Source organism: Aulonocara stuartgranti, assembly GCF_965226115.1.
Source record: "Aulonocara stuartgranti genome assembly, chromosome: 5".
NCBI classification, from domain to species: Eukaryota; Metazoa; Chordata; class Actinopteri; order Cichliformes; family Cichlidae; genus Aulonocara; species Aulonocara stuartgranti.
In genome coordinates, this window is record NC_138943.1 from 12,362,452 (window position 1) to 12,388,790 (window position 26,339).

Consider the following 26,339-nt stretch of genomic DNA (forward strand, 5'->3'; position numbering starts at 1 on the left):
AAAGAATGAAATGGTTTGCAACTCCCACCAGGAGGGATGCGCACAAATAACGTTAATAATTAGTCTGATTTTTAATGCCAGCGGCAGTATTATTGACACTGTTGAAGATGATTGCTATTAATCATTGTTCCTCTTCAGACACAGTGGGGGGTAAGAATGACATGGTAATCACAAAACATGTAGAAATGTGATGCCGATTTTTAATGATTGCTGTTTATCCCCCAAAATCATCAGGTAGTGGAAAGAGATGCTGAAGTAATGGTTTCACCAATGATTGTATTTTTAATTAGAAGGTGGAGGATTATGAGTGATTATATTTCATCATTCCAAAACGTCAGGGGGTTGGCAGTTTGATACTCGTTGATAGCTAACAACGATGAGCTGTGATCATTGACAGTGTGTGATAATTGATTGTTGATGAATGAATCAGATTTAATGAGATGTGCTGCTGTCTAGACAGCCATACAAGTGCATCTCACAAAATTGTTAAACTTGGTAAACTTTCATATTTTCTATATTTACTACTTGTAAAGTGAAATATTTCAAACCTTTATTGTTGATCGTTTATGGTGTATAGAAAATCATAAAAACAGTTCCACAAATGATCAAATATTTCATTTCAGGTTTTAGTAAATTTGCTAAGCAAAAATTGTAAATACCATTTATCTCTTGGTTTCCTTCAGCACACATAACCATAATCATGGGGAAGACTGCTGACTTGACAGCTGTTCAGATGATGATCATTGGCACCCTCCACAGAGGGTCATTGTTTAAATGGGTGGCGTGAGTGTTGTATCAAAGCATATTAAACTGGAATGAACTGGAACTGGAATGGAAAAGTGTGGCAGGAAAAACTGTACAAGCATCAGGGATGATCACTGCCTTGAGAGGTTTATAGGAAAAGTTGTTTTTTTTAAAGAACTTGAGAGAATCAAACAAGGATTGGACAGAGGCTGGTGTCAGTGCATCAAGAGCCACGATACACTGATGTCTTCAGGGATTAATCTACAACTGCTGCATTCCTAATATCAAGTCACACCTGAACCAGAGACTACATCAGAAGTGTCTTTCCTGGGCAAAGGAGAAAATGAAATATTCAGTTGTCCAAAGTCCTCTTTTCAGATTAAGGTAAAATTTGCATTTCTTTTTTTCTTTTGAAATCAATGTCCTAGAGTTTGGAGCATGAGTGGAGTGGCATAGAATCCAAGGTGTTTGAAATCTACTGTGAGGTTACAGTTTTACATTTTGTGCTGATTTGGGGTGCCATGTCATGTGCTGGTGTTGGTGGCAGTTGGTCCACCTGCTTTTATTAAGCCCAAAATCAGTGGAGCCATCTACCAGGCATGTTTCAATCTGCTGACAAGCCTTATGTAGCTGTTGATTAGTGCCAAAGCTACTACCAGAAGAGGAAGGAACAACATTGGGTGAAAAGGGGTGATTCAGGGAGGAGTTGAGACAGGCTGTGGGTGGTAGGGAAGAGTTAGTTACCAGATGACTGGGAAAGTACAGCTGTACTGCTGAGTAAAAGTTTGGTTATCATCTGGCCAGAGGGAAGAGGAGAAGAGCCTTGGTGTTGGAATGAGGCCATATAGGAAAGTATTCAAAAGAACATGTTAGAAAAGAAAACGCGGGATAGTCGGGGAGATTAAAAAAGTAGTCTGAGTAAATGGAAACTAGGCTTTCAGCAAAGAGAGAGGTCACAAAGGAAAAGACTTACAGTGTTTTGTAAGGCTAGATATCAAGGAAGGAGAAACAGACTTGTAAAGTTGGCAAGGCAGAGAGATGTGCACTAGATAAGAGTGATTAAGGACAGAAATGGAAATGTGCTAACAAGTGAAGGGAGCATGCTGAGAAGATGGAGTACTTTGAGCATCTGATGAATGAAGAAAATATGAGAGGACAGATGGAGGAAAGTTAGTGATTCAGGGAGTGCGGTGCATTAGTAGGGAGAACGTGAGAGAAGTTGAGAAAAGAATGAAGACTGGAACGGTGGTTGATCCAGATGACATTGCTGTGGAGGTATAGAGATGTCTAGGGGGGGGACTGCATTTGGCTTTTTGACCAGATTGTTTAACACAATCTCTTACTCGAGAGAGGATGCCTGAGGAATGGAAAAAAAGTGTACTGGTGGCAATTTTCAAGAACAAGGCTCATGTGCCGAGCTGCAGTAACTATGGTGGGATGTAGTTGATTAGCCATACCATGAAGCTATGAGAAAGAGTTGTAGGTAGGTAGAGGTGACAGTTAGTGAGCAGCAGTACGCCTTGAGAAAGTGAGAAAGCACTACAGGTATCGATCGGAATGACAGATGGGTTAAGGTGTGAATGGGATTACATTAGGGACCAGCTCTGATCAGATCCCCCTGTTGTTTGCCATGATGATGGGCAAGGTGACAGATGAGGTCAGGCTGGAGTCTCTGTGGATGACAATATTTGCAGATGACACTGTAATCTATAACAAGAGTAAGGAGCAGGTGGAAGTCTGAAGAAGATGGAGGTATGCATTGGAGAGAAGAGGAATGAAAGTATAAGCAACACGGAATAAATGGGTGGGAATGAGAAGGAGAAAGGTGGAAATGCAAGGAGCAGAGGTAGTGAAGGTGAGTTTAAATTAGGTCAATTGTCCAAAGGGATGAACAGTACACAAAGAGAGGTGATGAAAAGAGCCAGGGGTGGTGGAGTGGGTGGAAATGAGTGTCAGGGGTGATTTGTTATGGAAAGATAGCAATGAGAGTAAAAGGGAAGGTTTAGAAGATGGTAGTGAGACCTGATGGACGGCTTGGAGATGGTGCCACTTACAAAAAAGATGGTAGGCTGAGCTTGAGATGGAAAAGTTGCAGAAGTTAAGATTTTCATTGGGAGTGACCAGGATGAACAGGATCATTGGCACCATTCAGTTTCAGTGGTTTCAAGATGATGTTTGAGAGACTTGTTTGCGTATATGCAGAGGAGAGAGCGTGAATATACTGGACATAGAGCTATGCCAGGCATGAGGAAAAGAGGGCGACCGCAGAGAAGATTCATGCATGTAGTGAAGGAAGACTTGCAAAAGAGTCTGTCTGTGTTTGTGTGTATACACATCCAGCATGCATTGCAGAAAACATGACTCTCAGGGAGCAGTTTAAACATACCAGCCAATCTTAAAGCAGCCTTGAAGGGAAGTTGGAGAATCAAATCTTCAGGTATGGTTTTTAAATTTTAAAATGTATTTATTTATTTTTAATAGCAGAGATGCAGAACTTAAGAAATTGCCAAATACGAAATTCTCTAAATTAAAATATACAGTGTTTGATTTCTTGCTAGCTTATTTACTGAACTAGCTAAACCGTTATTGACTGGTGCAATTTTTATGTTTCCCATGGACAACATGGTTGCAAGATATATTTCTTCCACATCTGACGTATCATCTGTTGTATCACTCTTTATTGAACCATGTCCAACTTTAAAGCTGATTTTCCTTCCTCCATCGTTCTCTCCTCTATCTTTTTTGCGCCTGACAGCCTTCAAACAGCTGGAAACAGCATCTCAAGGCTTGTGTTTGTGTGTATTTGTGTAAGTCGACAGCATTCTGTGTTGTTTGACACATCAGCTGCAGGGAGCTCTGGTCTTAATAGGCTATTACACACTATAATACCCCCCAACACACTCACACACTTTTCCATCCATGCTGAGGTACACACATGCATAAGTTGCTGACAGTGGAACAAATACATAAGTTAAGCACAAAAAAGCCTATTGAAATTTGCTTTTCAAAATGCTCATGCACAAACCTGTCAGGATACATCCCAAAATAATTTACCAGAACATAGAACATTTAAGGAAGAAAGGGGAGACGGATGTTCACACACTTAGAAGCTGCTCAGTCTCTCTCTAACCCATATACACACTTACACTCAATCACACATGCTATTAAATTCCCTAATGCCTTGAGCCGGTCTGACAGCGGAGTGTATTCCGTGAGTGAGTTGAGCTCCATAGGGAGTTAACTGATTAAGTATATCTGTGACAGACACAATCCCTGCTTAGTAGCTACTGAAAAGAGCAGGAGGAAGAGAAGAGAGGAAAGGGAAGGGAAGGAAGGAGAGGACAGAAGAGTAAAACATCTTGTTCAGCAGTTTCAACTTGCTACTGTGAGCATGTTTGTATTTTTCTCAGTTCAATATGTTAAAGAGGACATAATTCCTAACAGGTTTCCCTGTTTTCAACTGTGTAATTAACAAGTAACTTGTTGTGTTAAAGTGTTAGACTTTGTTTTAAACCATTTGTTTGATTTGCTTTTTATGAAAATGTAATATCACTAAATAATCTTAAGGCTTCTCTTTAATTCTCTTTTAAGTATTTGAGTGTCAAACAGGTAAAGCAATTACAGGAAGTAGAAGAATCAAAGGGAAAAGGGGATATTTTTTATAAAGAGGTTATGGAATGTAGCATAAGTTTCCATGCTTTCATGCTTCTTGTCTGTAATAGTGCCACTTTATCTCTCCAGCATTGAAAAATATAACCTAATGGGCATACTGAAGCGTAACGCTCTTTATTCTCAAACAGCAAGATCTTTTATATTTTTTAGCTGTCTTCAGGCAGCTGGAGAGACACTGGAATATTAAAGAGCCAGTATAGAGGCTTTTACTAACTCATATGCTCAAATGACCATAATGTAATATCTGCCGGAGGTGAATAAAGTTTTGTTCAATATGAATAACTCAGTAATTACTATGTTGTCCTGTCTTTAAAACAAAAACAAACCCACAAGAAAGAAGAGTCTCATCTGTTTTAACTGAATTAATTTTCCCAAATTAATCACACAGCTATTCAGTCCAAGATTGTGCGTTTTGATTGGCATTTAATTAAATTGTAATTTTGAACCAAATTATATCATGGTCAAATTATGTGTGATGCCTTGTTTCAGAGTTAGTGAAGGTAAAAAACAAACAAACATAAAAAACTCACTTATTGGATACAAATACCAGAAGCAAATGTTCCATTCTTTTGTACAATGCAATGTTCTCAGGGTTATCTGTGAGAGCTGCTGTTTTAAAACACAAAAGAGCTTTGAAAGTTTAAATAAAATATCTTCATAAGCGATGATGTGTGATCTTGATATGTGTTTATTCTAGTTTCCAAATGTGCTCCAGGTTAGACCATGCAAAGCAGAGGTACTGTTTTCAGTGGTGGGTGGCCTTATATAACCTGAATAATTTTTTTTGCCTCATCAAGCCTGAACAATTTAGGGTGGTCACTGGCCTTTTAAAGCAATAAAAGGGCAATATATTCATGAAACTGGAAAATAATGACTTCATAGATTATCCCCTGCTGATATTTGCAGTATATTTCATGGGTCTTACTTTTGGTGGTAAGTAATAAAAAAAATGCATCTTGACCTTTGATTTATAGAAGAGAGCAAAAAACAGCTGCTTGTGTTTGCTGTGGTACAATAGCAGTCATTAGGGCTGGTGGCTCCTGCTCATTTTATTTGTGTACAGCCCTCATGTGCAGTGCATACCATCTGATGTCTCCAAATTACAGGTCTCTCCTGCCCTGGTAAATTTGCTAGAGATAAAAAAAACAAGAAGTCTATATTGTTTGGCCTTTTCCTTACCCCCTCAAGTTAACAAGTCCTCCCCAACAAAACTTTGGCAGTGGCTGCTGGAATAATGGCAAGATTTTGAAAATAGAAGACAGAAATGAGACAGAGAATGGAACCAAACTAAAAGCAGAGAGTAGAGAGAAGATGAGAAGAGAGGAAAGTAGAGAGGGGAGTTGCAAGGTTATGAAGATAGGGCGACTCAGCAGAAGAGTGGAGCTCATTAATGAGTAATGGGTTCGTGACACTTTGCCCTTGGACACCACAGTGTCTGATGGCTTTGTTGTTACTCCAGTGCTACAGACACCAACATGAGGCTGAGTGCACATATCTTCTCTATATTTTATGTCTCCATCCATATCTGGATGTAAGTTACAAAGACTTGATCAACTACACATTTTTATATTGGGGTTAAGACTTTGTATAATACTGGATTTAGTATTAGGTTCTTATTGCCTGAGTTGCCTGAGCGTGAGGTTTTAATTTTACAGTTAAAGTTCACATATTTTTCACAATTTCATTATTTTATTTTGCGCATCTAAAGCTTCTGTCATTCTAGTAGTGTACATTAACACCATCATCCTTCTGTCTGAAAACTTTTACCTCCTTCTTCAGAAAAGCACAGTCTGGTCTGATGCTAGAAGTGCTGCCTTAGAGGTGTCAATTGCTTACAAAATCTGGAGTTCACCCACAAAAGTATCGCTATGTGATAGAGGCATTCTTATTTGAGAACAATAGCAAATTAGCCACTAGTTGGTTATTATGCTAGCATAATAGAAATTAATGTAGATTTGGTAAAGAAGCGAAGCCTAAATTATAAACAGGGCATTTCATCTAATAAAATGTGTTGTTGTTGGGTGAAAATGACTTCCTTCGCCTAGTTGATGGGTTTTATAATTGTGCAAACCTTTTACGTGAATGAAAAGAGAAAAAACTACAAATATCTGTAATATCTGTGCCTGCAAATGTAATCATTGAAGTGTGTATTTGAGGTTGGCTTGGTTCTAACAAAAGACTTTCTTTTGCTTTCAGAATCAGTTGCTCCTGCATGTATGCGCACACAGTATATATCATACTAACAAAAAGATGTCTACAGTTCTCTTTCTCCCACTCACTCACTCATACACTCAATGATACACACCCCATCAGCCTTTTCAAGCCTGTGCCCCATGTCCACATCTGTAGCGTTTTCAAGCCAGTACCTCCTGCTATTTGAGCCCAATTAGAAGCTCCCCTCCCCGTGCAGGCTAGTGGGAAGGGCCCCTCCCTTCTTTCCTCCAGCCTCATATCAGTGGCTTCTGTGTTATAACAGCCTCTGACACTAGCCCTGCGTAATTACTGCTGCCTGAAGCAGCAAGATGGCATGGGGAATGAGAGAGAGAGGGGGGGGGGGGGAGGAGAGACAGGTAGCTGAAAGAAGACCATGGAGGGGGAGAAGTGAGGAGAGGAGGAGGTAGACAGAAATGGACAGGATCAGCAGAGAAAAGGAATAGAAATCGAAGAGGCAGATGAGAAACGGAGTAAAAGACGGAGAAGAGAAGGAAGAAAAAGACAGAGAGGGAACGAGCAGACGGCTGGCAGACTACCTCCTGTTGTGTTTGTTTTTACATGCTGTGTATTTTTGTGTGTGCACATGTGTGTGTTTGACTGAGTGACTGAGAGAGTTGAGAGCGTGAGTGTGATTGCGCTGATAGCTGATGACAGAATCTTGTACCAGCAGAGTGGCGTCATGCTGCCATCATTGTTGCTGCCCAGCCAGAGCTGCAACATTACTCTGATAGCAGTTATACAAATAATTCTCCTCAAGGTGATCCTAAAAGTGATAATCAAGGTGTTATATGTTGTTATTCTAAGAATTTGTACTGTATTCTGTGCTTTAACTCACCTGACCGTGTGGATGAATAGTCTGCAGTTGAGGCTTGTCATACTTGCACTGGCTGTTTTAATGCAGTCCTGGGGTAATCCCTACTGACGGTCATGACCTTTCTATGCAGTCGTCTTTTCATATTAAGTGATCGTGAAACCCTTGGTTCTGTAATTTGGCCAAGAGATGCAACAGAATTCTGGGATAACCCCGAGTGCAGCATTTTGTAGATGTTTACACAAGATGTCACTTAGTTTATTAAGTTTATGTTGTTCAGTCACCACATGTTATACGCACAGGCTAAATAGTACATATAAACTTCACAGTCTAATGTACAATATAATCAATGAACAGGCTCAGTCTAAAGCAATGTTTACGTACGCCGAGCCCACATTCTTCTCCCTAATTTCTGGAAAAAAAATACAAAATAAATAACAAATCAGCAAAAGCATGTACAGTCAAAGATGTCTTTGCTTTTATACTTACATTTATTTTCATTTTTACTCTTCTGCACTGAAACAAATGTCTGCAAGAGTCTACATGAAAGGTTTAAACTCCAAAGTTTCAGCTTCTGAACATTACTGAGACTGCACTAAGCTTACAGATAAACAGCTTATCACAGATGTAAAGGTTGGCCAGCAACTGATTCCATTTGAGAGCTAAGAACTTGAGCTAAATACATCTACACCATGGTCTGGCTATTAAAAGCACCATTTTTGAGAGATGTTTTACCAAAAAAATGTGCTTGGAGTAACATAGCTCATCTGCACATTTGAGCCTTATAATAAAGCCTATTAAGTATGAATCACATACTTAATAGGCTGTGTGACCATTCTGCAATGGGCCATTTGTGATGGGGTTTTTTTTTTGGTCCTTGAACCTTGAATCACCATTAAAATTATCGAATGATTTTGTTCCATGTAAAAATTATATAAAATGACTGTCCATGTGATGTCAAATTTTCTATTCTACTCTGTGACAAAATAAACAAAATAAGGTGTTAGGTGATAGATATGAGCTATGACACATTTTAGTTGCTGAAATATTAACGTTTTTCTCAAATTCAGCATACAGACTGCATATTTTTTACATTTTGGAGACTGTAGAGAATTATTTACAGCAATGATTAATGAAACAATGAAATATTAAAAACTTTGATGGTGTAGGCTCAAACCTGGACATGGACACGTATGTTAAGCAGTGTTTCTGAGAACTTGTCTCTCTCTGTTTGACCTGCAATAGATTGGCCACTTGCCGAATCAGAGATGGGTTTGGCTCATTCGAATTGTAATTGAATAGGAATTTAAGAAAAATGTACGGATCTTTATTTTCCTGTTTTTTTTTTTTCTTTTGTCAGAACCACTAGAAATGTCCTAGCTCTCACTGAAGATTTGGACCCATTTTATGGTCTTTATCAACAAATGGTGTTTGTTACCTTCTTAATATAAAAAGTAGTTTAAAAAAATCATATCACCTTTAACATCATCTAAATAAATAGTACACTCTTATGCTTTCCAGGATATTGTTCAGCTGCTTGGCAACATCCTTATTATAGAAAATCCAAATACATGCTGTATGTTCTAAATGATTTTGCTTGTTAAAAAAAGTTAACGGTCTCTGCAATTTTATCCTACTTCTGAGTATGTTTACTCCGCTGAAGGCCTCATTTTGTGCCAGCTATGAATGGAAATGAATTCACACATCAATTCTAAGATAGTCATCAAAACAAAAAAAATGTTAACGCCTTTTTAACATAATGATTGCTCCCATGCAACTCTATAAACCCAGAGAAAATGGTTTCCATTGAATGCATGAGTCATCAACCACACAGTAGATCTGCTAACATAAAAGCTCTGTTTCTGAAGCAGTTTAACAATTTACAATTTGAATTAACAACTCAATTCAAAATGAGTAAAAAATAAATCCTGCAGAAATACTAGAAGTTTAATTCATGGTTTCAGTTGTTACGTTGTTCCATCCCAAGCATTCTCAATTGCTACCACAGTTCAGAGGTCTAGGCTGCTCAACAACCAAAGATGTGCGTCCTTTTATACTAGGATGATGACCAGGATGACAGAAATATTTATGAGATGCCATTTCAGAGACTGAAAGGTAACAACATTCCACATTTCTCCTAGCCTCTTATGTTATTTATCTTTATCTTATACTTGCCAACTACACGTGACATAATTTTTACCTCTCTTCTGCTCTTGTCTTCTTGTTTTCTTTGTAATATCTCACATTTACCGACCTGCTCTTTTCCATTTAGTCTGTATTCGCTTTCTTTCTTTCTTTTTCAAAAAATTAAAAACTTTCAAGAAGCAGTGCAATCATTCTTATTTGTCCCCATCATCTGCAATTACCTGCTGTTGCTATGTTACAACTAAGTTTAAAAAGAAAAAAAATCACTGCCTCCCATTACACTTAATAACTCATATGTGTCCCAATGCTATAGATAGCTATTATACAGCCAAGAACAAAATAATTGACACTCAAAAAGAAAAAGAAAAAAAAATTCATCATGGTGACATGGATAATGAGGGTGAACAGTGAGTGAGGTGAGAGGTTCTGCTGTTATGATTATTACAGATAATCTGAGATTCAAAGATATATTAAAATTCTTATAGATTGTAAAAATAGTCTTGTGATTATCAATTTATTTATTTATAATTTTATTTATTATTATTGGGTTTTTGGGACTTATAGGTCTGGTGTGTTCAACTTCATAAACTCCTTGAGATGTAACAACTTGTGTTTGTATATGTGCTTGTGCTATTTGAATATGTGATACTTCTCTACCTGGATTTATTTTAACTCTTTTTAAAACTGTGCCATCTCTGGACACTTACTGTCATTGTCCAAAAAAATGGACATACCTGCAGAAAACAGGAGATGCTGACATGCTAAAGAAGCAGGAAGAACAAAGTTCCATTCTAACAACCGTGACTGAGAGAGAAGAGGAGATATAAGTCTCATGGGACACAAAAACAGATACGCTAATAGTAAGGAATTGGAAATAAAAATGTCCTATCAGCAGCCACCCATGGACTAATCCATGGGTGGCTGCTGATGGGATGAAAGTTGGAAATTGATCTGTGCGAGGGCGTCTGATGTTGAAAAACCCAAAACATCTCATGACTTCAGAAACATCACTGGAGATGCATCCCAGCGAGAGCAACAAAGATGTATCTTACACACATTACATGTGAGAAATTGCCAAAGAAATGACTCTGGATCCCACTGTTACCATTAGCGATCTTCAGACAGTCGTGGATAAAATCCAAGCGGTTATAGAAAAAGAGGACGGATTGCGGCTTTTATTGACAAATGGTGCCTACTGGGTCATATTACTATGAAGAAGTACTGTTGCTGCTTGCACTTTGAACTATTAGCTTTGGATTATGTCCACAATTTCTCTTGATTTTGCTATTCCAGCAACTATTTCAAAGCAGAAGAGAAGTCCAAAGCCATCTTTTTTTCTCATTCGGTGATCACATGTCACTGTTTGCAAATGGTACAGTAGACATTTCATTTGAACAATTTGTTCAACAGCTTTTACAGCTAAAAGGAATCATTGCATAGTACCCGAAAAAGCCTGTGAGACAAACAAATCTGTGTTGCTTGTCATTTGGTAGTAAATGCAATAGCATTTGCTGACAGAGGCAGCAAGTAATGGAAACAGAATTTGTCCCATCATCCTGACTTATGCAAATGATATTTGTCATAAATCTGCACTGGGGAGTTATGCACAAAATGTTACTTTAATACTTTTATGTGTTTGCTTCTGTCATACCCATTCAGATCATCTGAATGGAACTGCTCTGAGACCAAATGAACTAAAGTGGGGGAAAAAAACATTTGAAATGAAGTGTCGAAATAAAACTATACCAAGGGAACTGAGGATGTTTGGTGTTTCTGGGTGACACAATTTAACTTTTTAACTTTAACTATCTTGCTTAGTCAAGATTAACTAAAGGTTATCTACTCAGGTAAAAGATGCCAATGCTGACTATTAACAGGAGACAGGACTTGATCCATCAACAATTACAAAGAACAGGCAACAGCAGCAGGAAAAGTGCACTTACATTTGTTGTTTGGACTCATAACCTTGGGCCTGGTTAGCTAGTTCCCCCTCCAGTCAGTTAGTTTTTCCGATCTGTGGGTAAATGTAACTTTAGGCCTGTTGTATTTTTGTGCTATCTGATCCCACAGACGATCACACCAGAGTCCGACTGCAGTTGCTGGATGGAGACCCCCACTCTGACTACATCAATGCCAATTATATTGACGTGAGTGTTTACACAACTACACTCGAACACACACACATGCACACATACACTGTAGTGATGATCCAAACAATGAGTCTTGTGTAGGAAACCCTCTACTGTATTTACAACTTCATCATATGCCAACTGTAGTATTTGCTCCTGTTGGTAGCTGCTTACATCACTTGGTTGAAACTTGAGAGACGTCTAATTTGGAAAGCACACCCTTTGCCTCACAAATAGTTATTATTTTATGTGAGTTTCACTGACATGTCCTCACAGGTTGTAATAGTCTCTTTCTGCATGGATGCCCTGAATATCAAATAGTATGGATGTCAGTCAGTCAGTCAATAGTATGGATGATGTCATATTCTCAGTTTCAAATCAGATGCAGACACCTGCCTCTGCACACAAACAATATTGCTTTAAATTTGTACCAGTGAATCAGGTCCTTAGTTAAGGTTACCACAGCAGATAAAACCATCAGTGTTGTTTTTTTCCCCCCTTTGGACTCCATTCCTTCACCAACGGGCACATAAAAAAAATTAAAAGGGGGAAAACATACCCCCCTCCTTGTTTACCCTTTCCTCCTTTAATTACATCAGTCATTCCATCACCTCCCACTGTGTGTCCCTCTTATTACCTTTCCTTATCCATCCATCCATCGTTCGTTTTTACTCCCTTCCTCTCTCCCCTGCAGGTATTGTGCTTCACTTATTGATTTAATCTCCTGCTCACAGCTTACTGTTGTAATGGTAGTCTTAATAAATCTGGTACAAAATCAGTCTCACAGACTAGATTGTTTCTTAAGAAGAAAAGAAAAGAATTGAAAAAGTAAAACACATCCCCCCGTGAAGATAACGTCATGCTCACAAAGTGATTCTAATGGCAAAGTGAAAATGATAAATGCTTTTATCTCAACAAGGTTATCCATCTTATAGGGAATCGTGATGGGACAAGAGAGAGAAATAATCGCTGGTTGGAGACCGGTGTCTTTTTATCCAACAGAGGGAAAATTTAGTGACTGGGAAAAAATGAAGGATAAAACATGGAAAAAACTGAACGTGAAGACAAGACAGAGAAGGAGAGTGAGAGATGATGAATGAATGAGAAGATGACTAACAACGAGGACAAATGAAGTGAAGAAAAGGCAACACAATTGGGAAAAACTGAATGAAAGAATAGGGCAGGAATGTTTTAGTATATTTTGGTTAAAAATGCAAAATGTAACACTTTATCTAACTTTGGGGAGTGAAAAGGAAAACAGCCGAAATAGCGGGAGATGGGTGAAGACTGATTCCCTGGAAAAAATAGTGAGTAGGAATGAGAATTCTTGAAAAACAATGTGCTAAAAATAGAGGAAATTTAGATGTTGGATAGGAAAAATAAAGAATATAAAGAGAAAAATGGATATGACAAAAGTGTGGCGATACATATTTTTTTATTGCTTCCTTTTTTCTGTCTCGCAGGGGTACCATAGACCCAGACATTACATCGCCACACAAGGTAATTAAACTGACGTGATAAGTGTGTGTGAGAAGCACTAATGCGTGCTTCCACATTTGTGTAGATACGAATGTGTGCATGTGATCCTATTTGTGTGCGTGTGTGTGTATGCGTGTAGGACCCACCTGGTAAATGTCGTCCTCTCGGACTGGAAGGCTATTACCACAACCTCCTAAATCTAAACTGCCGTATAAAACCCCCCTGACAAATTTAAGACCCCATTACCTCAAACCCCCAAACTACTATCTGGGATTGATGGTGTTCAAATACATGTGTGTGTCTGTATGGGTGTGTTTGTGCAAGTCTGTACTACCAGTGCTGACATTTTTACGTGGCATTGGAATGAACATATGCTTATTTACACACCTATGTCTGTATGCTTGTTTATGTGTATCAAAATGTTTACACTGTGTGTGTTTGTGTGTTTGTCTGTCAGGGCCCATGCAAGAGACGGTGAGGGATTTCTGGAGAATGGTGTGGCAGGAGAATTCGGCCTCTATCGTCATGGTTACAAACCTTGTGGAAGTGGGAAGGGTGAGTTTATCATCCAAGCAGCTCCAAAAATGTGTGTATTAGAAGTAAATAAAGTATATGTATATCTCTGTGTGTGTCTATATGTATATATGTATGATCTAGTTATATGTGCTGTTGTTTTACCTGGAGCTCTAGTTTTCCTCCAGTCACACTACTGAATTACTTTGCGATGCCGTCTAGTAAATTCTAATCAGTATCATCTCTGCCTCTTGATGCTCATGGGGAGATAATCAACACCACGTAAGGCATATTTTAAAACACAATGACAATAAAAACGATCTTTTCCAGGTGAAGTGTGTTCGTTACTGGCCTGATGAGACAGAGGTGTACGGAGACATCAAGGTGACCCTCATAGAGACTGAACCACTGGCGGAATATGTCATACGGACGTTCACTGTTCAAAAGGTAAACAAGTAAACTTTATATTTAATGGCAAGAGTATATTTTTAATTCTTTATTCTATAATTCAGGAATCAAGTATGCCATGGTCAATTCCACTGAGAATGTAGTGAAAATGAAAACAATAGTTGTTAAAAAAAGTGAGAATTATTCCACATTCAGGACTTCAAATACCAGTTCTACCAGCAGCTTTAATTGGAAATATGAAGATTTAACTTTCCTGCTCTGAAAAAGGCAAAAGCTGTTGATGTCTTTGTCATAGTATTTATCCTGCATTTTAACATTGAGTCATGATGTCACACCAATTTTCTTTGCCCCACAAGGCCTGTGATGGGATTTGAACCCACTCATGCTCTCTAGCAGCGTATTTACACCCTATCGTAGCTTGTATTGCTTCCATATTTTGTAAAGCCCAGACCTAGATTACCATTACAGCCAATATGTGATTGGGGATTTATGGCGAGTGAGCTCTGTTACTTGTTTGCTTCTCACTGTTTAAGAGGAATCTTGAAAGCATAATCTTGGCACTTGTAATCAGGCAGGAGGGATTTGAGAGGAGAATAGATGATCGACGAATGTAGTTTCATTGTTGTGATGTTGTTCTCCAGGGCTCTGCACACTGAATGCAAAAACTGCAGAAATGCACATTACAACAAGACACAGGCTGTGATCCAAAATCCTTTATCTTTCGAGCGACTTTCAGTCTTGTTTTTTTATTCTCAGTCTCTGTTTGCCTGTTCCATTGTTTTTCCTTTTCTCCTCCATTTTACTTTCTACCTCTTTTTGCTTGTTTGAGTATAGAAAGTATTTACAACACTCAAATCTTGCTTATATAAATATTTTACTTGGGAGTCAAGGGACAGAGGTTGATCTTTAGGTCCGTTACCATTTTAATACTATTTATTTTTTAGAATCGGTACCTATCTTCTACAGTTATTACACATTATAATACATGTTCCTGACTACTCTTGTGTGTTTTCCATTCGTTTTTCTTCTTTTTATACCTCAGTGTCATTTTTCCTCTATCCTCTATTTCCTTCCCCCCTCAGTCGTGCAAAATCAGCTTATAAAGACAAGTCTTGAAGTGTTTGCTGTCAGCTCATTCAGCAAGCCATTAATCCATACCACCTCTGAGTGCGTGCGCGTGCGCGTTAAAATTCAAAGGAAAGCTGATCTCTAAACGCCTGTCGTTTGACAGTATGCATAAATACTTACAAACACACATCAGACACTTGCTAATTCAAATTCTCCATCTTTAAAATTCAGTGGGTTTTTTCCACTGTGTGTGAGTGTGAAAAACAAAGAGAAAGCAAGACAGAGGGTATGTGGGTTCTGTGTAGCAACTAAATAGCCTCAGTTGCAGTGAATAATGAGAATAAGAGCTTAATGAAAAGGTTTATTAATGGCACATCCAAAGAGATTAACTGAGCACTGAGGAATAGAGGGTGACTAAGTAAGACTAAAAGAAAATGTGTGCAAATGTGTGCGTGTGAGTGGGAGAGAAAAAGAGCTAAAGATGCAGGATGACAAAAGGTAGCTCATCTTTGAATGTCAGAATGATAGCAGCTGTGAGAGAAAGAAGCAGCATATGTGAGTATAAAACTTTCTTAAGTAGCATTCATTTCATGTGTTGATGTTTTATGTGAAGTTCAAAATTTTGCTATAAGTGAAGTGGACTGTAAAGTAGTTTTACTGTCTCTGTTCTTAACTGTGCAGCCTTGACGTTAGCAAGAAAGTTTCCAGAGGTAGTCACAGCTGCAGCTGGAATGAAAGAGTACTACAGATAGTACTGTATGTACACACGTCGATTTTTTATTTTATTTTATTTATTTTTTATTAGTTTTTTCAAGCCAACAAGGGCTTGTTCGCCAATGTGCTAACACCCAAAATATGATTAATGACACTCATGTCAGGAGACTGCAGTAAACTGAAGGCTACAGTAGAGGCCAAACTCAACAGGACAAAACATTGCTTTGAAGACCAGCATACACATATCAGACAGGACATATGAGTCATTTTTCAACTGAAACTATAGTCCAGTGTAGGGCTGGGTATCGTCACTGATTTCTAGAATCGATTCAATTCCGATTCACAAGGTCCCGAATCGATTCGATCCACGATTCGATTTAATTCGATTTAATTCGATTCGATTCGATTTAAATCTGGGATATTTTGACAGTCAGAAATATTATAATTCAGATCAGTACATTTACATATTTTTGTATCAATAAAAAGGAAGCTGACACACGCAAGACTTTATCAAAGGTGTGAGCGTCACAGCAGATACCTTTGTGTCAAAGTAGCTGAAGATAAAACACAGAAAAACATGAAGGTGATTTTCCTGGCCTGGGATTTTATAAAAATATTCTGCAGTACATCAAAAACGAAAGAAAACCATTAATCAACATATGAACATCACCTCTGAAGTTACAGCGGTTTTATTAGAGACATGGCTAAGCGTTTTGCATTTTGAATAATTTTAAAAAGTTTAAATTTGTTCAGTATTGAACAGCAGAAATGAGGTTTTCTTTTCGGAAGAATGTAAAAGGGAAAAAAACAGCGGCTGACAGCGCTGTAAACAACAGTAGACTTGTGCGTAACAAGCAAGCGAATAATGAAGAAAGGGAAACTGTTCTTGAAGTACAGAGATAGAGTGAGAGAGAGAGAGAGAGAGAGAGAGAGGGAGGGAGAGAGAGAGAGAGAGAGAGAGAGCTGTGCATCGCGGTGGAAGCAAAACAGTAAAAGTCAGAGTGAATACATGACGATGTTTATGTGAATCTTCTTTTGCTGCTGGTTCGGTCAATATTGTTTGGAGAGAGATCAAACTAACAGCTTTAGAATCGGCGCATAAAGGGCGTGAACACAAAGCTTGGACCCGCCGACACATCAGAATCAGCAAGCTGTCGGCTTTCAGCCCCGACCGTGTCCTTGCCGTCGGGTGAGAAAGGCGACATCTCACTGATTCTGATCCGCGGGTCGCGCTGTGTGTTTAAGTCTATGTGCAGAATCCGTGTTCCTGCTCTCATTTACTGTCTTAACTGTTTGGTGGTTCTTGAAATTTTGTGAGATGTCACCAGAGATTCTGGCATTTCGGGCAAAATAAATTTATATTAAAAAAAATCGATTCAGGATTTTAATGAATCGATTCAGGATTTTAATGAATCGATTTTACGTTATCCAAGCCAGAATCGATTTTAATCGATGAATCGATTATAAAAACCCACCCCTAGTCCAGTGTAATGAATTGTAGGTAGTTGACATCTGTGTAGCAGCCGTTCAGAGTGAAAACAGCAGTTTGACAAAAAAATCAAGGGTAGCAAGGGCTTGTACTGGTCTGCGAGATTAAACACAGTCCAGACATGTTGGAGTAGTACAACAAAGTGTTCTTCCTCAAATGAATGAGAAGATGCTTCTCAAGTGGCTCTCGACAATCAATATTTTGCCCAGAATGTTTTTTTCCAGCTTCTGCGTAGCTTAGCTGAGAAAAACGGATCGGCACTTCAAATCTGCCAAATAAATTAAATCCATTCTTATTTCTTCCCTATCAGTTATGGTACTTTTTGATCATTTGCCATCCTGTATAACATTAATCAATTTCCAAGTTTTTTTTCATGAAAAATAACCCAGTATTTGTAATTAATTTAATTCGAACTTTTTTCTCACCGGTATTTTGTTGTTACAGTACTGTACAAAAGTCACTCCTTATTTCTTGAATTTTGCTTTCAAGGGATCAGACCTTGTCATTTTTAAAGTGTCTTGAGCAATAGTTCTCTAGACTTTTCTCAGGCCAGTGCTGTGTCTACACATATTGTTCTTACTACAAGCCTGTTACAACAACATTTCTTGAGTTAAAAAATTCAAAGGAAGACAAGGCGTTTTAGCCAGTTGTGTTGGAGATTTTATCAAAACTGAATTATCTGATAAAGTATCCGATTTTAATTTAGAATACAATACTATCACTCTATACAATAGAGTATATGGAAAGCATCTGATTGGCACCAGCTTCATATTTCAGCATGATAACCATCCCAAACACACAGTCAATGCAGTCAATGCTTACCAGGACAGAAGAACAGATAATGAAACATTATCAGTCATAGACTAGCCTTCCCAGACCTCAACATTATTGAATCAGCGCAGAATAATCTTGACAGAGAATGGAACAAACAGCAGCCAACATCCAAAGAAGAGCTTTGGAATGTTCTTTAAGAAGACTGGAAAACTATTCCTGAACACTACGTCAAGAAATTATGCCTAAACGAGTTCAGAAAACGGTGGATATACTGAATACTGACTCTCAAACTTGTTAGAATTATATTAAATCTGTTTTTCCTTATATACTAGCAAAATATAAAGAAATGATGGCTGAATCAAGACATTTCCACAGTACTGGTATGTCGCCATGACATTTAACCTCAACTTTTGAGGCTAAACATACAGTCTCTTTTTTATTTTCTATGGAGGGTTTGAAGTGCTGGACTCATATTTAAGTGATTATAAGGAGGACATGACAGCATAAGGGATTGTTGTGGACAACAAATTCCAGTGTCAGGATGAACTCCCCCTTACGGTGATTCTAGGCTGTTCCAGACACCAAAACAAATTCTAACAATAAAAGATATGTAAGGATTGTTGATGTCAAATAAACCTTTCTAAAATGTTGTCACACAGATTTATATATGTGTTTCTTACAGAGCAGAGGATTTGCAAAGTATAAACTTGCTAAGACAAGTAACGTGAGTACCAGTGAAACTGAGACTGGATTTAAAACGCATTTGAAAATGAGGGATAATTTCAATCCATTAAAACATTTATTTTTTATGTATCTATTGCAAGTGAGGGTTAGAGGAATAGGGAGAGCTTTTAAAGTGTTCTGAGTTCCTCATCACCAATTTCCAACATTTCAATACCAGTGTTTTATTTTTGTTTTCTTTTACCCGTCTCTGTGTCTCTAGCTCTGTTGGACTGTTGTCTATTGATTTAGAGAAGTAATTTTAACATCACAGGAGTGCAAATCAATGGAAAGTCCAGTTATCAAATCGCCTTGCGGTCTTCAGTTTTTTTCCTTCTTTCTCACTTCAAGTCTCTGTCACATACGTCGCGTGTCCATGTTTCTCTCCTTGATCTTTTCCTTCCTCCTTTTTTCATCATATTTTTCCCCACTCCTTCCTCAGCCCACCACTTCCTACTCTCTTCCTTAACCTCTGCTCTTTCCCACTCAGTCTCAGGTTCTGAACACCAACCCCACTTCCTATGTTACCCGTGCTTCTTGGGTTATTATCAGATAGTCTGTCACAACAAATAATTCAATACAACCTTGTATATTACAGAGCCAGAATGGAAGACGCAGTTTCATTTCAACTCTATTCTTAGAGAGTAACTGAACTGGGGAGGACGTGACTGAGCCCCGTTTAGTTTAGAATAATATAATAGAATCGATCGGTTTGAATTATTAGAGCAGAAGAGTGCAGTATTATAGAAAAAAAACTGAACTGATGGAAGCTGAAGAAAGGATTTAAAAAATACATTTCTATATCCAGTGAGGAGAGATTCAGTTGAACCACCAGGATATGCAGGTCAGACCTCAAAATAGGAAACTTGAGGCAAGATCCCTCTTAGCCTTCTGATTGCCTCGTGCAGGTGGCATACACTTTCAAAGTTATACACTGTCAGAATACATTATGCCTTCAGAGGAGTCCTGAAGCTTTAGTATAAGGTGTGTGATTCCTTGGAATCATATTCCTAAATTAAAAAACAAAAAACAAAAAAACTTTTCACTCGAATTCATATTGATGAAAGAATTGCCGTGTTGGCTCTGTAACAATGACACAAAGGTTTCATTTCCAATAACCCCTGACTGTAGGATTCCAATGTGTTCTTTGTCATCAGATGATAACATTTCAAAAGAAATGGGCGGAAAAGAGAAAAATGTATAATACTATTCCGAATTGTTCGGATAGGATTGGCTTCTGTGGATGTGGCCTTACTTTTTGCTTAATACGCAGTTTTCTTTCATAACTCAATATTGGAGACGATATATAGAGTCATAACAGATTTTTTTGACTTCCAGCCCTCAAATGCAGCCTGTCTGGGGATCCAGACTTAAAGTAATTCTGTTTCTTTATCTGATAAGCATGAACCTACTGCACACCACAGTCCTGAGACTGTATGTCCATGTTTCAAGGAAGCAATGTTATGTGAGACTTCACTGCTATCTATTAAGTATCATATGTCATTGTTAGCATCCTAATACTCCAATTGTAAGATGAGGAGATATTCTGTAGCTTATGTGTTTCTGGAAAGCACATCATGAAAATGTCAGGATCCTGTCACACACATGTTTTGTCATTTTGTTATTTTGTAATCTACACTTTTATATAGCAGATTGTTTCTCTTTATATCTAAGAAGTGGATTTTCCAAATTATGTTTTATCTTAATCCTTTTTATAAGCAACGGTATCTTGTTTATACATTTGAAACTTATTTGGTCTGTCATGCAGCAAAACTTTTCTCAGAAACAAATGTTGTTTAATTAAAACACATTCCATATTTAAATGTTTTCTGTTATCGCTGAGCACTTCATACAATAACAAGCAGTCGGATAATTGCTAGATATTCAAAATCTCCTTGTAAATTGGGCAGCTGAACTGAACCGTGGCATTTCTTCCTGCAAGTCTTTCCCAAAAGGGCCATCATGAGATTTGTGAAATCAATTAATCTTTTTGTAGAGCGAGATGGCCTTCAGTTTCCTCAAATCTCCCCTGTAAATTAGGCAAATGAGCCACAATAAGTCTTCCTGCCTCTCATTCCCCGAAGTGGCCCAAAGTGCCATCTTGACATCCACGATGAGATTGATTTATTTTTCATCTGAAGAGGCATCAAGGCCCCCATATTCCTGAAATCCCTGCTGTAAATTAGGGTCCTGAACCATGATATGTCTTCTTGTCAGTCTTCCCCAAAAGAGCAATGAAACAGTTTGTAAGATTCAGCCATTTGTCATCATCAAGAGGCAAAATGGCCAACACTTTTCATGAAGAGACAGACTCTTTTCGTGAAACTGCCATTATGAAATATGCTACTTAGCATAACATCTCCCTCTGTGCATGTTTTTCAGAAGGGCCATCATGAGATCCGTGAACTCCGTCAGTTTCATTTCACCAGCTGGCCCGACCACGGCGTTCCGTGTTACGCCACAGGACTGCTTGGCTTCATACGACAGGTCAAGTTCCTCAACCCTCCAGATGCCGGACCCATAGTGGTACACTGCAGGTAAGTGTACTTACATAGAGGACACAGAGGTTTTGTACTGAAGATAAACTTAATTCCCTGGCGCTGCTGGTCAGTGGCTGCACGGGCAAGACAAGGACAAACAAACAGCCATTCAGATGCATAGCTCACATTTCTTGCTTATCACAGGGGAAGGCTCTGGGTAAACAGTAATGATCAAATGACTACTGGTATTTCTGTTACAAAATCATCTTTATAAATCTTGGATTGTTTTACAGCATTGGCCTAATTGTGATTTGGCAGATCTGAAAATATCCATGTTTTATTTTTGTGGTCTTATGAGTCATTTTAAAAAGCTTCTGATTAAACAATCAGTTTGGATAGTTCGTCAGAAGCCCCAAAATATAAGACTTTATCTCAACCTAAATCTAAGAAGCAGTTCTTTCCACAGGCTTTTCTTCCAGTACTTTTTTAAAAAAAACTTTTTTATGGGTTCCCCTTTTCCTTGTCAATTAAGACAATAGGGCAAGGTATGATTACTGTTGTAATCTCTCAAACAGGTCACCCTTTCTTTTCCGTAGCTTAGATCAATAGTGCTAACTTTTAGAAAGTGAATAAAAAGTTTTAGGTTAAAAAAGAATTTCATCTCCTATCTTCTTTCACCCATACACCGCCATGAAGAGTAGGAGGGGGGAAAAGTGATAGTATTAGGATCCCCATGGTGATACTATATTTAACCTCAATGTTCTGTTCTTTATGGGATGTAACAGTTCACTTCTGGAGCCAGGTGCTCAGCTGGCACAGGCATTAAAAGGTCAGCATTCTGACAAGCTATGAAAAAAAGGTTTTGAGTAGATTCCTCATCTTGTCTCAAGCATTGAAATTTAATTATTCATTTCATGGCCCACCTTGATACAACACATAGCTTTAGAGTTTTATTCCCACAAAGGGAATAAAATGACTAACCTTGCCATGGTTAGTGCTTAATGGAATCAAAGGACCATCATACTATATAGCACTTTTTCTAATCTCGCAGACCTCACAGAGTGCTTTAGACTACAAGTCACATTTAATCATGCATCCATACAGTGATTTATTCTTTGCACTTTAGCTATCACACATAGCTGCCCAATTTAGAATGACCAGTTAACCTAAACATGCATGTCTTTGGACTGTGGGAACAAGCTGGAGTACCAGGAGGAAACTCAGAAGATGCAGACTCCACACAGAAAGTCCTATACAGTCACCATTGTGATTCAGAGATGAATGGGTACAATTTAACCAGAAATTGTATGTGGAGTACAATATAGATTTTTTTTTTTTTTTTGCTGGAATGAAAGATGCTTTTGTTCAGTTAACTAAAACTAACCATTTGGATAAGTCTTTGGAGCTTCCCACTAACAAACAGCAAACCTGGTTGCTTGGCAGTCCCTTGCCAAATTAGCCATTAGACAGTAAAATGATGCATGAATATTGCTTTATCTGTATATACTCAAGTTGCCATCTTTTTAGCAAATACTATAAATCAGCGTGTCTAAGGTTTGGGAAAGATGTGTGTTACAACTAAAAAAACACTTGGGATTATTAATAATGGAAAAGTCAAAAGAGACACACACTCAAAGAACAAAATTGGACACACAAACAGAGAATGAAAAAAAAAAACTGGATGGACAAATGAGGCGAGCAGACACATAAAAGACAGCCAGTAAAAGTATGTGGACAGACAGGCAGGAAGTTATGGCAGTCACTTCCAATTTCCGGGGGCACTCTGATGCTATTGGCCTGTGTCATGAGGCTTTCAAACACGCACAAGCACACACACATAGAGGCCCAGCAGTATTTTGGTCTCAACATTAATCACAGAGGTTGACAGGTAATCTGCCGAGGCGCCCCCTCCTCTTCTCTCTTCAACTTTCTATCTTTCCGTCCCTCACATCTTCTCTCTCTCTCTCTCTCTCTCTCTCTCTCTCTCTCTCTCTCTCTCTCTCTCTCTTTCTTTCTTTTCTGTTTCTTCTCTTGCACGCTCTCTCGCTCTCTCTCTTTTAGCTGTCTCTGAAAACTGTCAGCGGAATTGTAAATTGAAAGATGGGTTTTTCCCCTCCCTCTACACCTCATTCTCTCAGTTTCCGCTACATCCCTCCATCCGTGCCTCCTTTCCTCCCTTGATATCTCCCCCGTGACGGCCACTTCTATCACTCCCAGTCGCTAAACTCGTCCAACCATTCCCTTTCCATCCCTCTTCCCCTCGCTCTTTCAGTCCATCCATCTGTTGGTTTGCTTGTCTGTCCATATCTTCCCTCCAGGCATTGGTGTTCAGAATGTGTCGCCTCAACACCTGACATGGGCTACTAAAGTCTCCACATACTTATGCTTGTCAGTTAGAAAGTAAAAGAGAGCAATAGAGAAAGACTCTGCCTTCATACTAAACTCCATTAACATTGCTGAGATTGCAAAGTTAATAGGTTTTTCTGAGTTACAAAACTCAGAGGTTTCACAGTGTATTTCTAAAACATAGTAATAAGATATAGGATACCTAATTTTAATTTTATCAGCCATTTAAGTGAGCATTTACTGATCTGATAAGAACACAATAGCCCAGAGTATTCATTCATTGGAAACAGCTTAGAGTATTTTTTTATTTATTTTACTATTTATTTTACTTTTCTTCTGAAAAGAGTTTAAAACATCAATTTATTACAATTACTGGCAATTATATACAATTAATATAGGCATAGGCTCCAGCCTATTCCACTATTGGATTAGTGGAAGAAAATGGATCTTTCTCATACTAATATCATCCTGTACTACTACATATAAATATGCTTTTTTTACCCCCCCCCCCCCCCCCCCCCAGTTTGTCAGTGTTCTTAGGGACACATTTACAGAGAAAAGAAAATTAGCATAATGCTGCAATAACTTCACAAACGTACAGCACAGAAACACTTTATAACTTTAACACCTTACGTTTTAGCATACATTTCGCTGCCAAAACAAAAGAGATATTCAGACCAGGGAGAGAAGCAGGAAGACAAAATGATATTCTCTGATACAAGGGCAAAATCTTCAGTCAGATTCTGACCTCACTCAGGGAGTGCTCAGTAAAACTGGGAAGCCGTTCTCTGGATGACTCCAGACAGCTCAGACAGAGTGCGGGATTCATCTTTTCCACTGCATAAATCTGTGTGTAACAGCCCATCACCAATTTTTGTGCCGTGAAAGGGAAGCTCCTACAAATACCTATGCAATATGGCTGCCCAGAGATCTGACTGCATCGTTTAAAAAAAACAAAAGAAAAAGAAAAACACTACAAATTATTAGAAATAAGTCTGTATGTTAGTTGCATTACCCAAAATGTCAGTGTTGAAGGGTTAAAAGTGATTGGTCTTACTGAAGGATATGAACAGGTCTCTGTTGTAAATGAGACATTGTGTCTCAGTGGGACTATCTGTATAAATAAAGGTTAAGAATAAAACAATTAAGTTGTTCATTATTACAATTTTGTTAGATTGAGAGTATCATGTTTGTTTATGATTGTCTCCAGTGCCGGTGCAGGGAGAACAGGCTGTTTCATTGCAGTGGACATCATGTTAGACATGGCGGAGAATGAAGGCGTGGTGGACATTTTCAACTGCATCCGAGAACTAAGGTCACAACGAGTCAACATGGTTCAGACAGAGGTAAGTGTAATTATGGAAAATAGATATAAATCATAGGCAAAATATCAATGACCATGACAATTTGCATATTAATGATCAAGCAACTGACCTCACAGCCCATTGTTCATTCAGTGCGCTGGTTTCAGTTATTGTGCAAATGTACTGTTTATAAGATTGGGGAAACCTGCAGTCAGCTGAGACTGAAGAAGTCACTTGGATGAGTGACGAAACATTGAAGATGCTACGTCCACATGAACAGAATCAACCTTTTGGGGCATAGGCAAAATAATATCTAAACACAGATGATGTTGAGTCTAGTTGGTCAAAACAAGTGGGTGTTCAGGTACGGCAGGCTGCTGGCTTAGACAATCATGAAAAGTTATGCATTATGGATTTTTAATTTTTCAAATAAAGTGTGGAGATTTTTGGTTCATGTTAAAATAAATCACCAGCACCTATTGTAATTATTACTGACTTGAGTTCTACAGAGGCTTTCCATCAAATTTTGATGAGCACATACTGGATACATTAACAAAGCATCTAGATACATTGCACTGAAGAAAAAACAACATTAACGTTTATTCCCTTTCAGTACCATACGTCATTTTGACTGCAGTTGTAAGTTTGAGATGTAGCATCGCAAAAAGTAAGACAGTATGGAGTATCCCAGGACTTCTAGCAGTCATCTATGATTTAATGCAGTTAGATTATTATATATTGAATATTAAACATTAAACATTCCCTGAATATCAGATGAAAACTAGTACAAAAACTCACACAGATATGGTATGCACCCAAACAAACACAAATTCAGACATAGACAATTTTAGGAGAGTTTTGTGTCAATATGTGTATGCAATAGCTGGTAAGGAATATCAGAGATGAGATGTGACACCCCAGTCAAATGGATTGTATTAATTTATTATTTCTATAACAGATGACACGGGAGAGATTTGGTATATTGTCTGGTACTAGGGTAGTCACAACTATACAACAAGTTAAGATTTGAAGTGGCCAAGCATAAATCAGCACTGTTCAGTATTCCCAAAATACGGATGATGTTTCCTAAAACGTTCTGTCTTTGCTAGCTGGGTACTTGGGTTACTATCCTTTACATGGTGTCGTAATTTGTTCTAATTTAGTACTATCAAACGTTTTAAAGAGTCTGCATTTTCAAATGTTGGGTATTCCATTTTGGAACAGCAGCGTTCATTTCTTTTCTAAAGCTACCTTAAGCCGACCTAATCCGTTCCGCCTCTGCATTCCATTTGTGTTACTGATGAAAACCTTGCATATCCAAAAAGTCAA

General features: G+C 38.3%; 1 protein-coding gene across 8 annotated transcripts in view; it reads left to right on the forward strand.

Annotated features, from left to right (window-relative positions):
* The window catches only part of ptprt (protein tyrosine phosphatase receptor type T), a 310,486-nt gene that overhangs the window by 270,297 nt on the left and 13,850 nt on the right, over positions 1 to 26,339 (forward strand). For all 8 annotated transcript variants that reach the window (XM_082534416.1, XM_082534409.1, XM_082534410.1 and 5 more), the window contains 6 exons: positions 11,657 to 11,733; positions 13,179 to 13,215; positions 13,652 to 13,749; positions 14,038 to 14,154; positions 21,263 to 21,417; positions 24,917 to 25,052. In XM_082534416.1, coding sequence (XP_082390542.1) covers positions 11,657 to 11,733; positions 13,179 to 13,215; positions 13,652 to 13,749; positions 14,038 to 14,154; positions 21,263 to 21,417; positions 24,917 to 25,052 — 620 coding nt within the window. The remainder of the gene's footprint in view (positions 1 to 11,656; positions 11,734 to 13,178; positions 13,216 to 13,651; positions 13,750 to 14,037; positions 14,155 to 21,262; positions 21,418 to 24,916; positions 25,053 to 26,339) is intronic.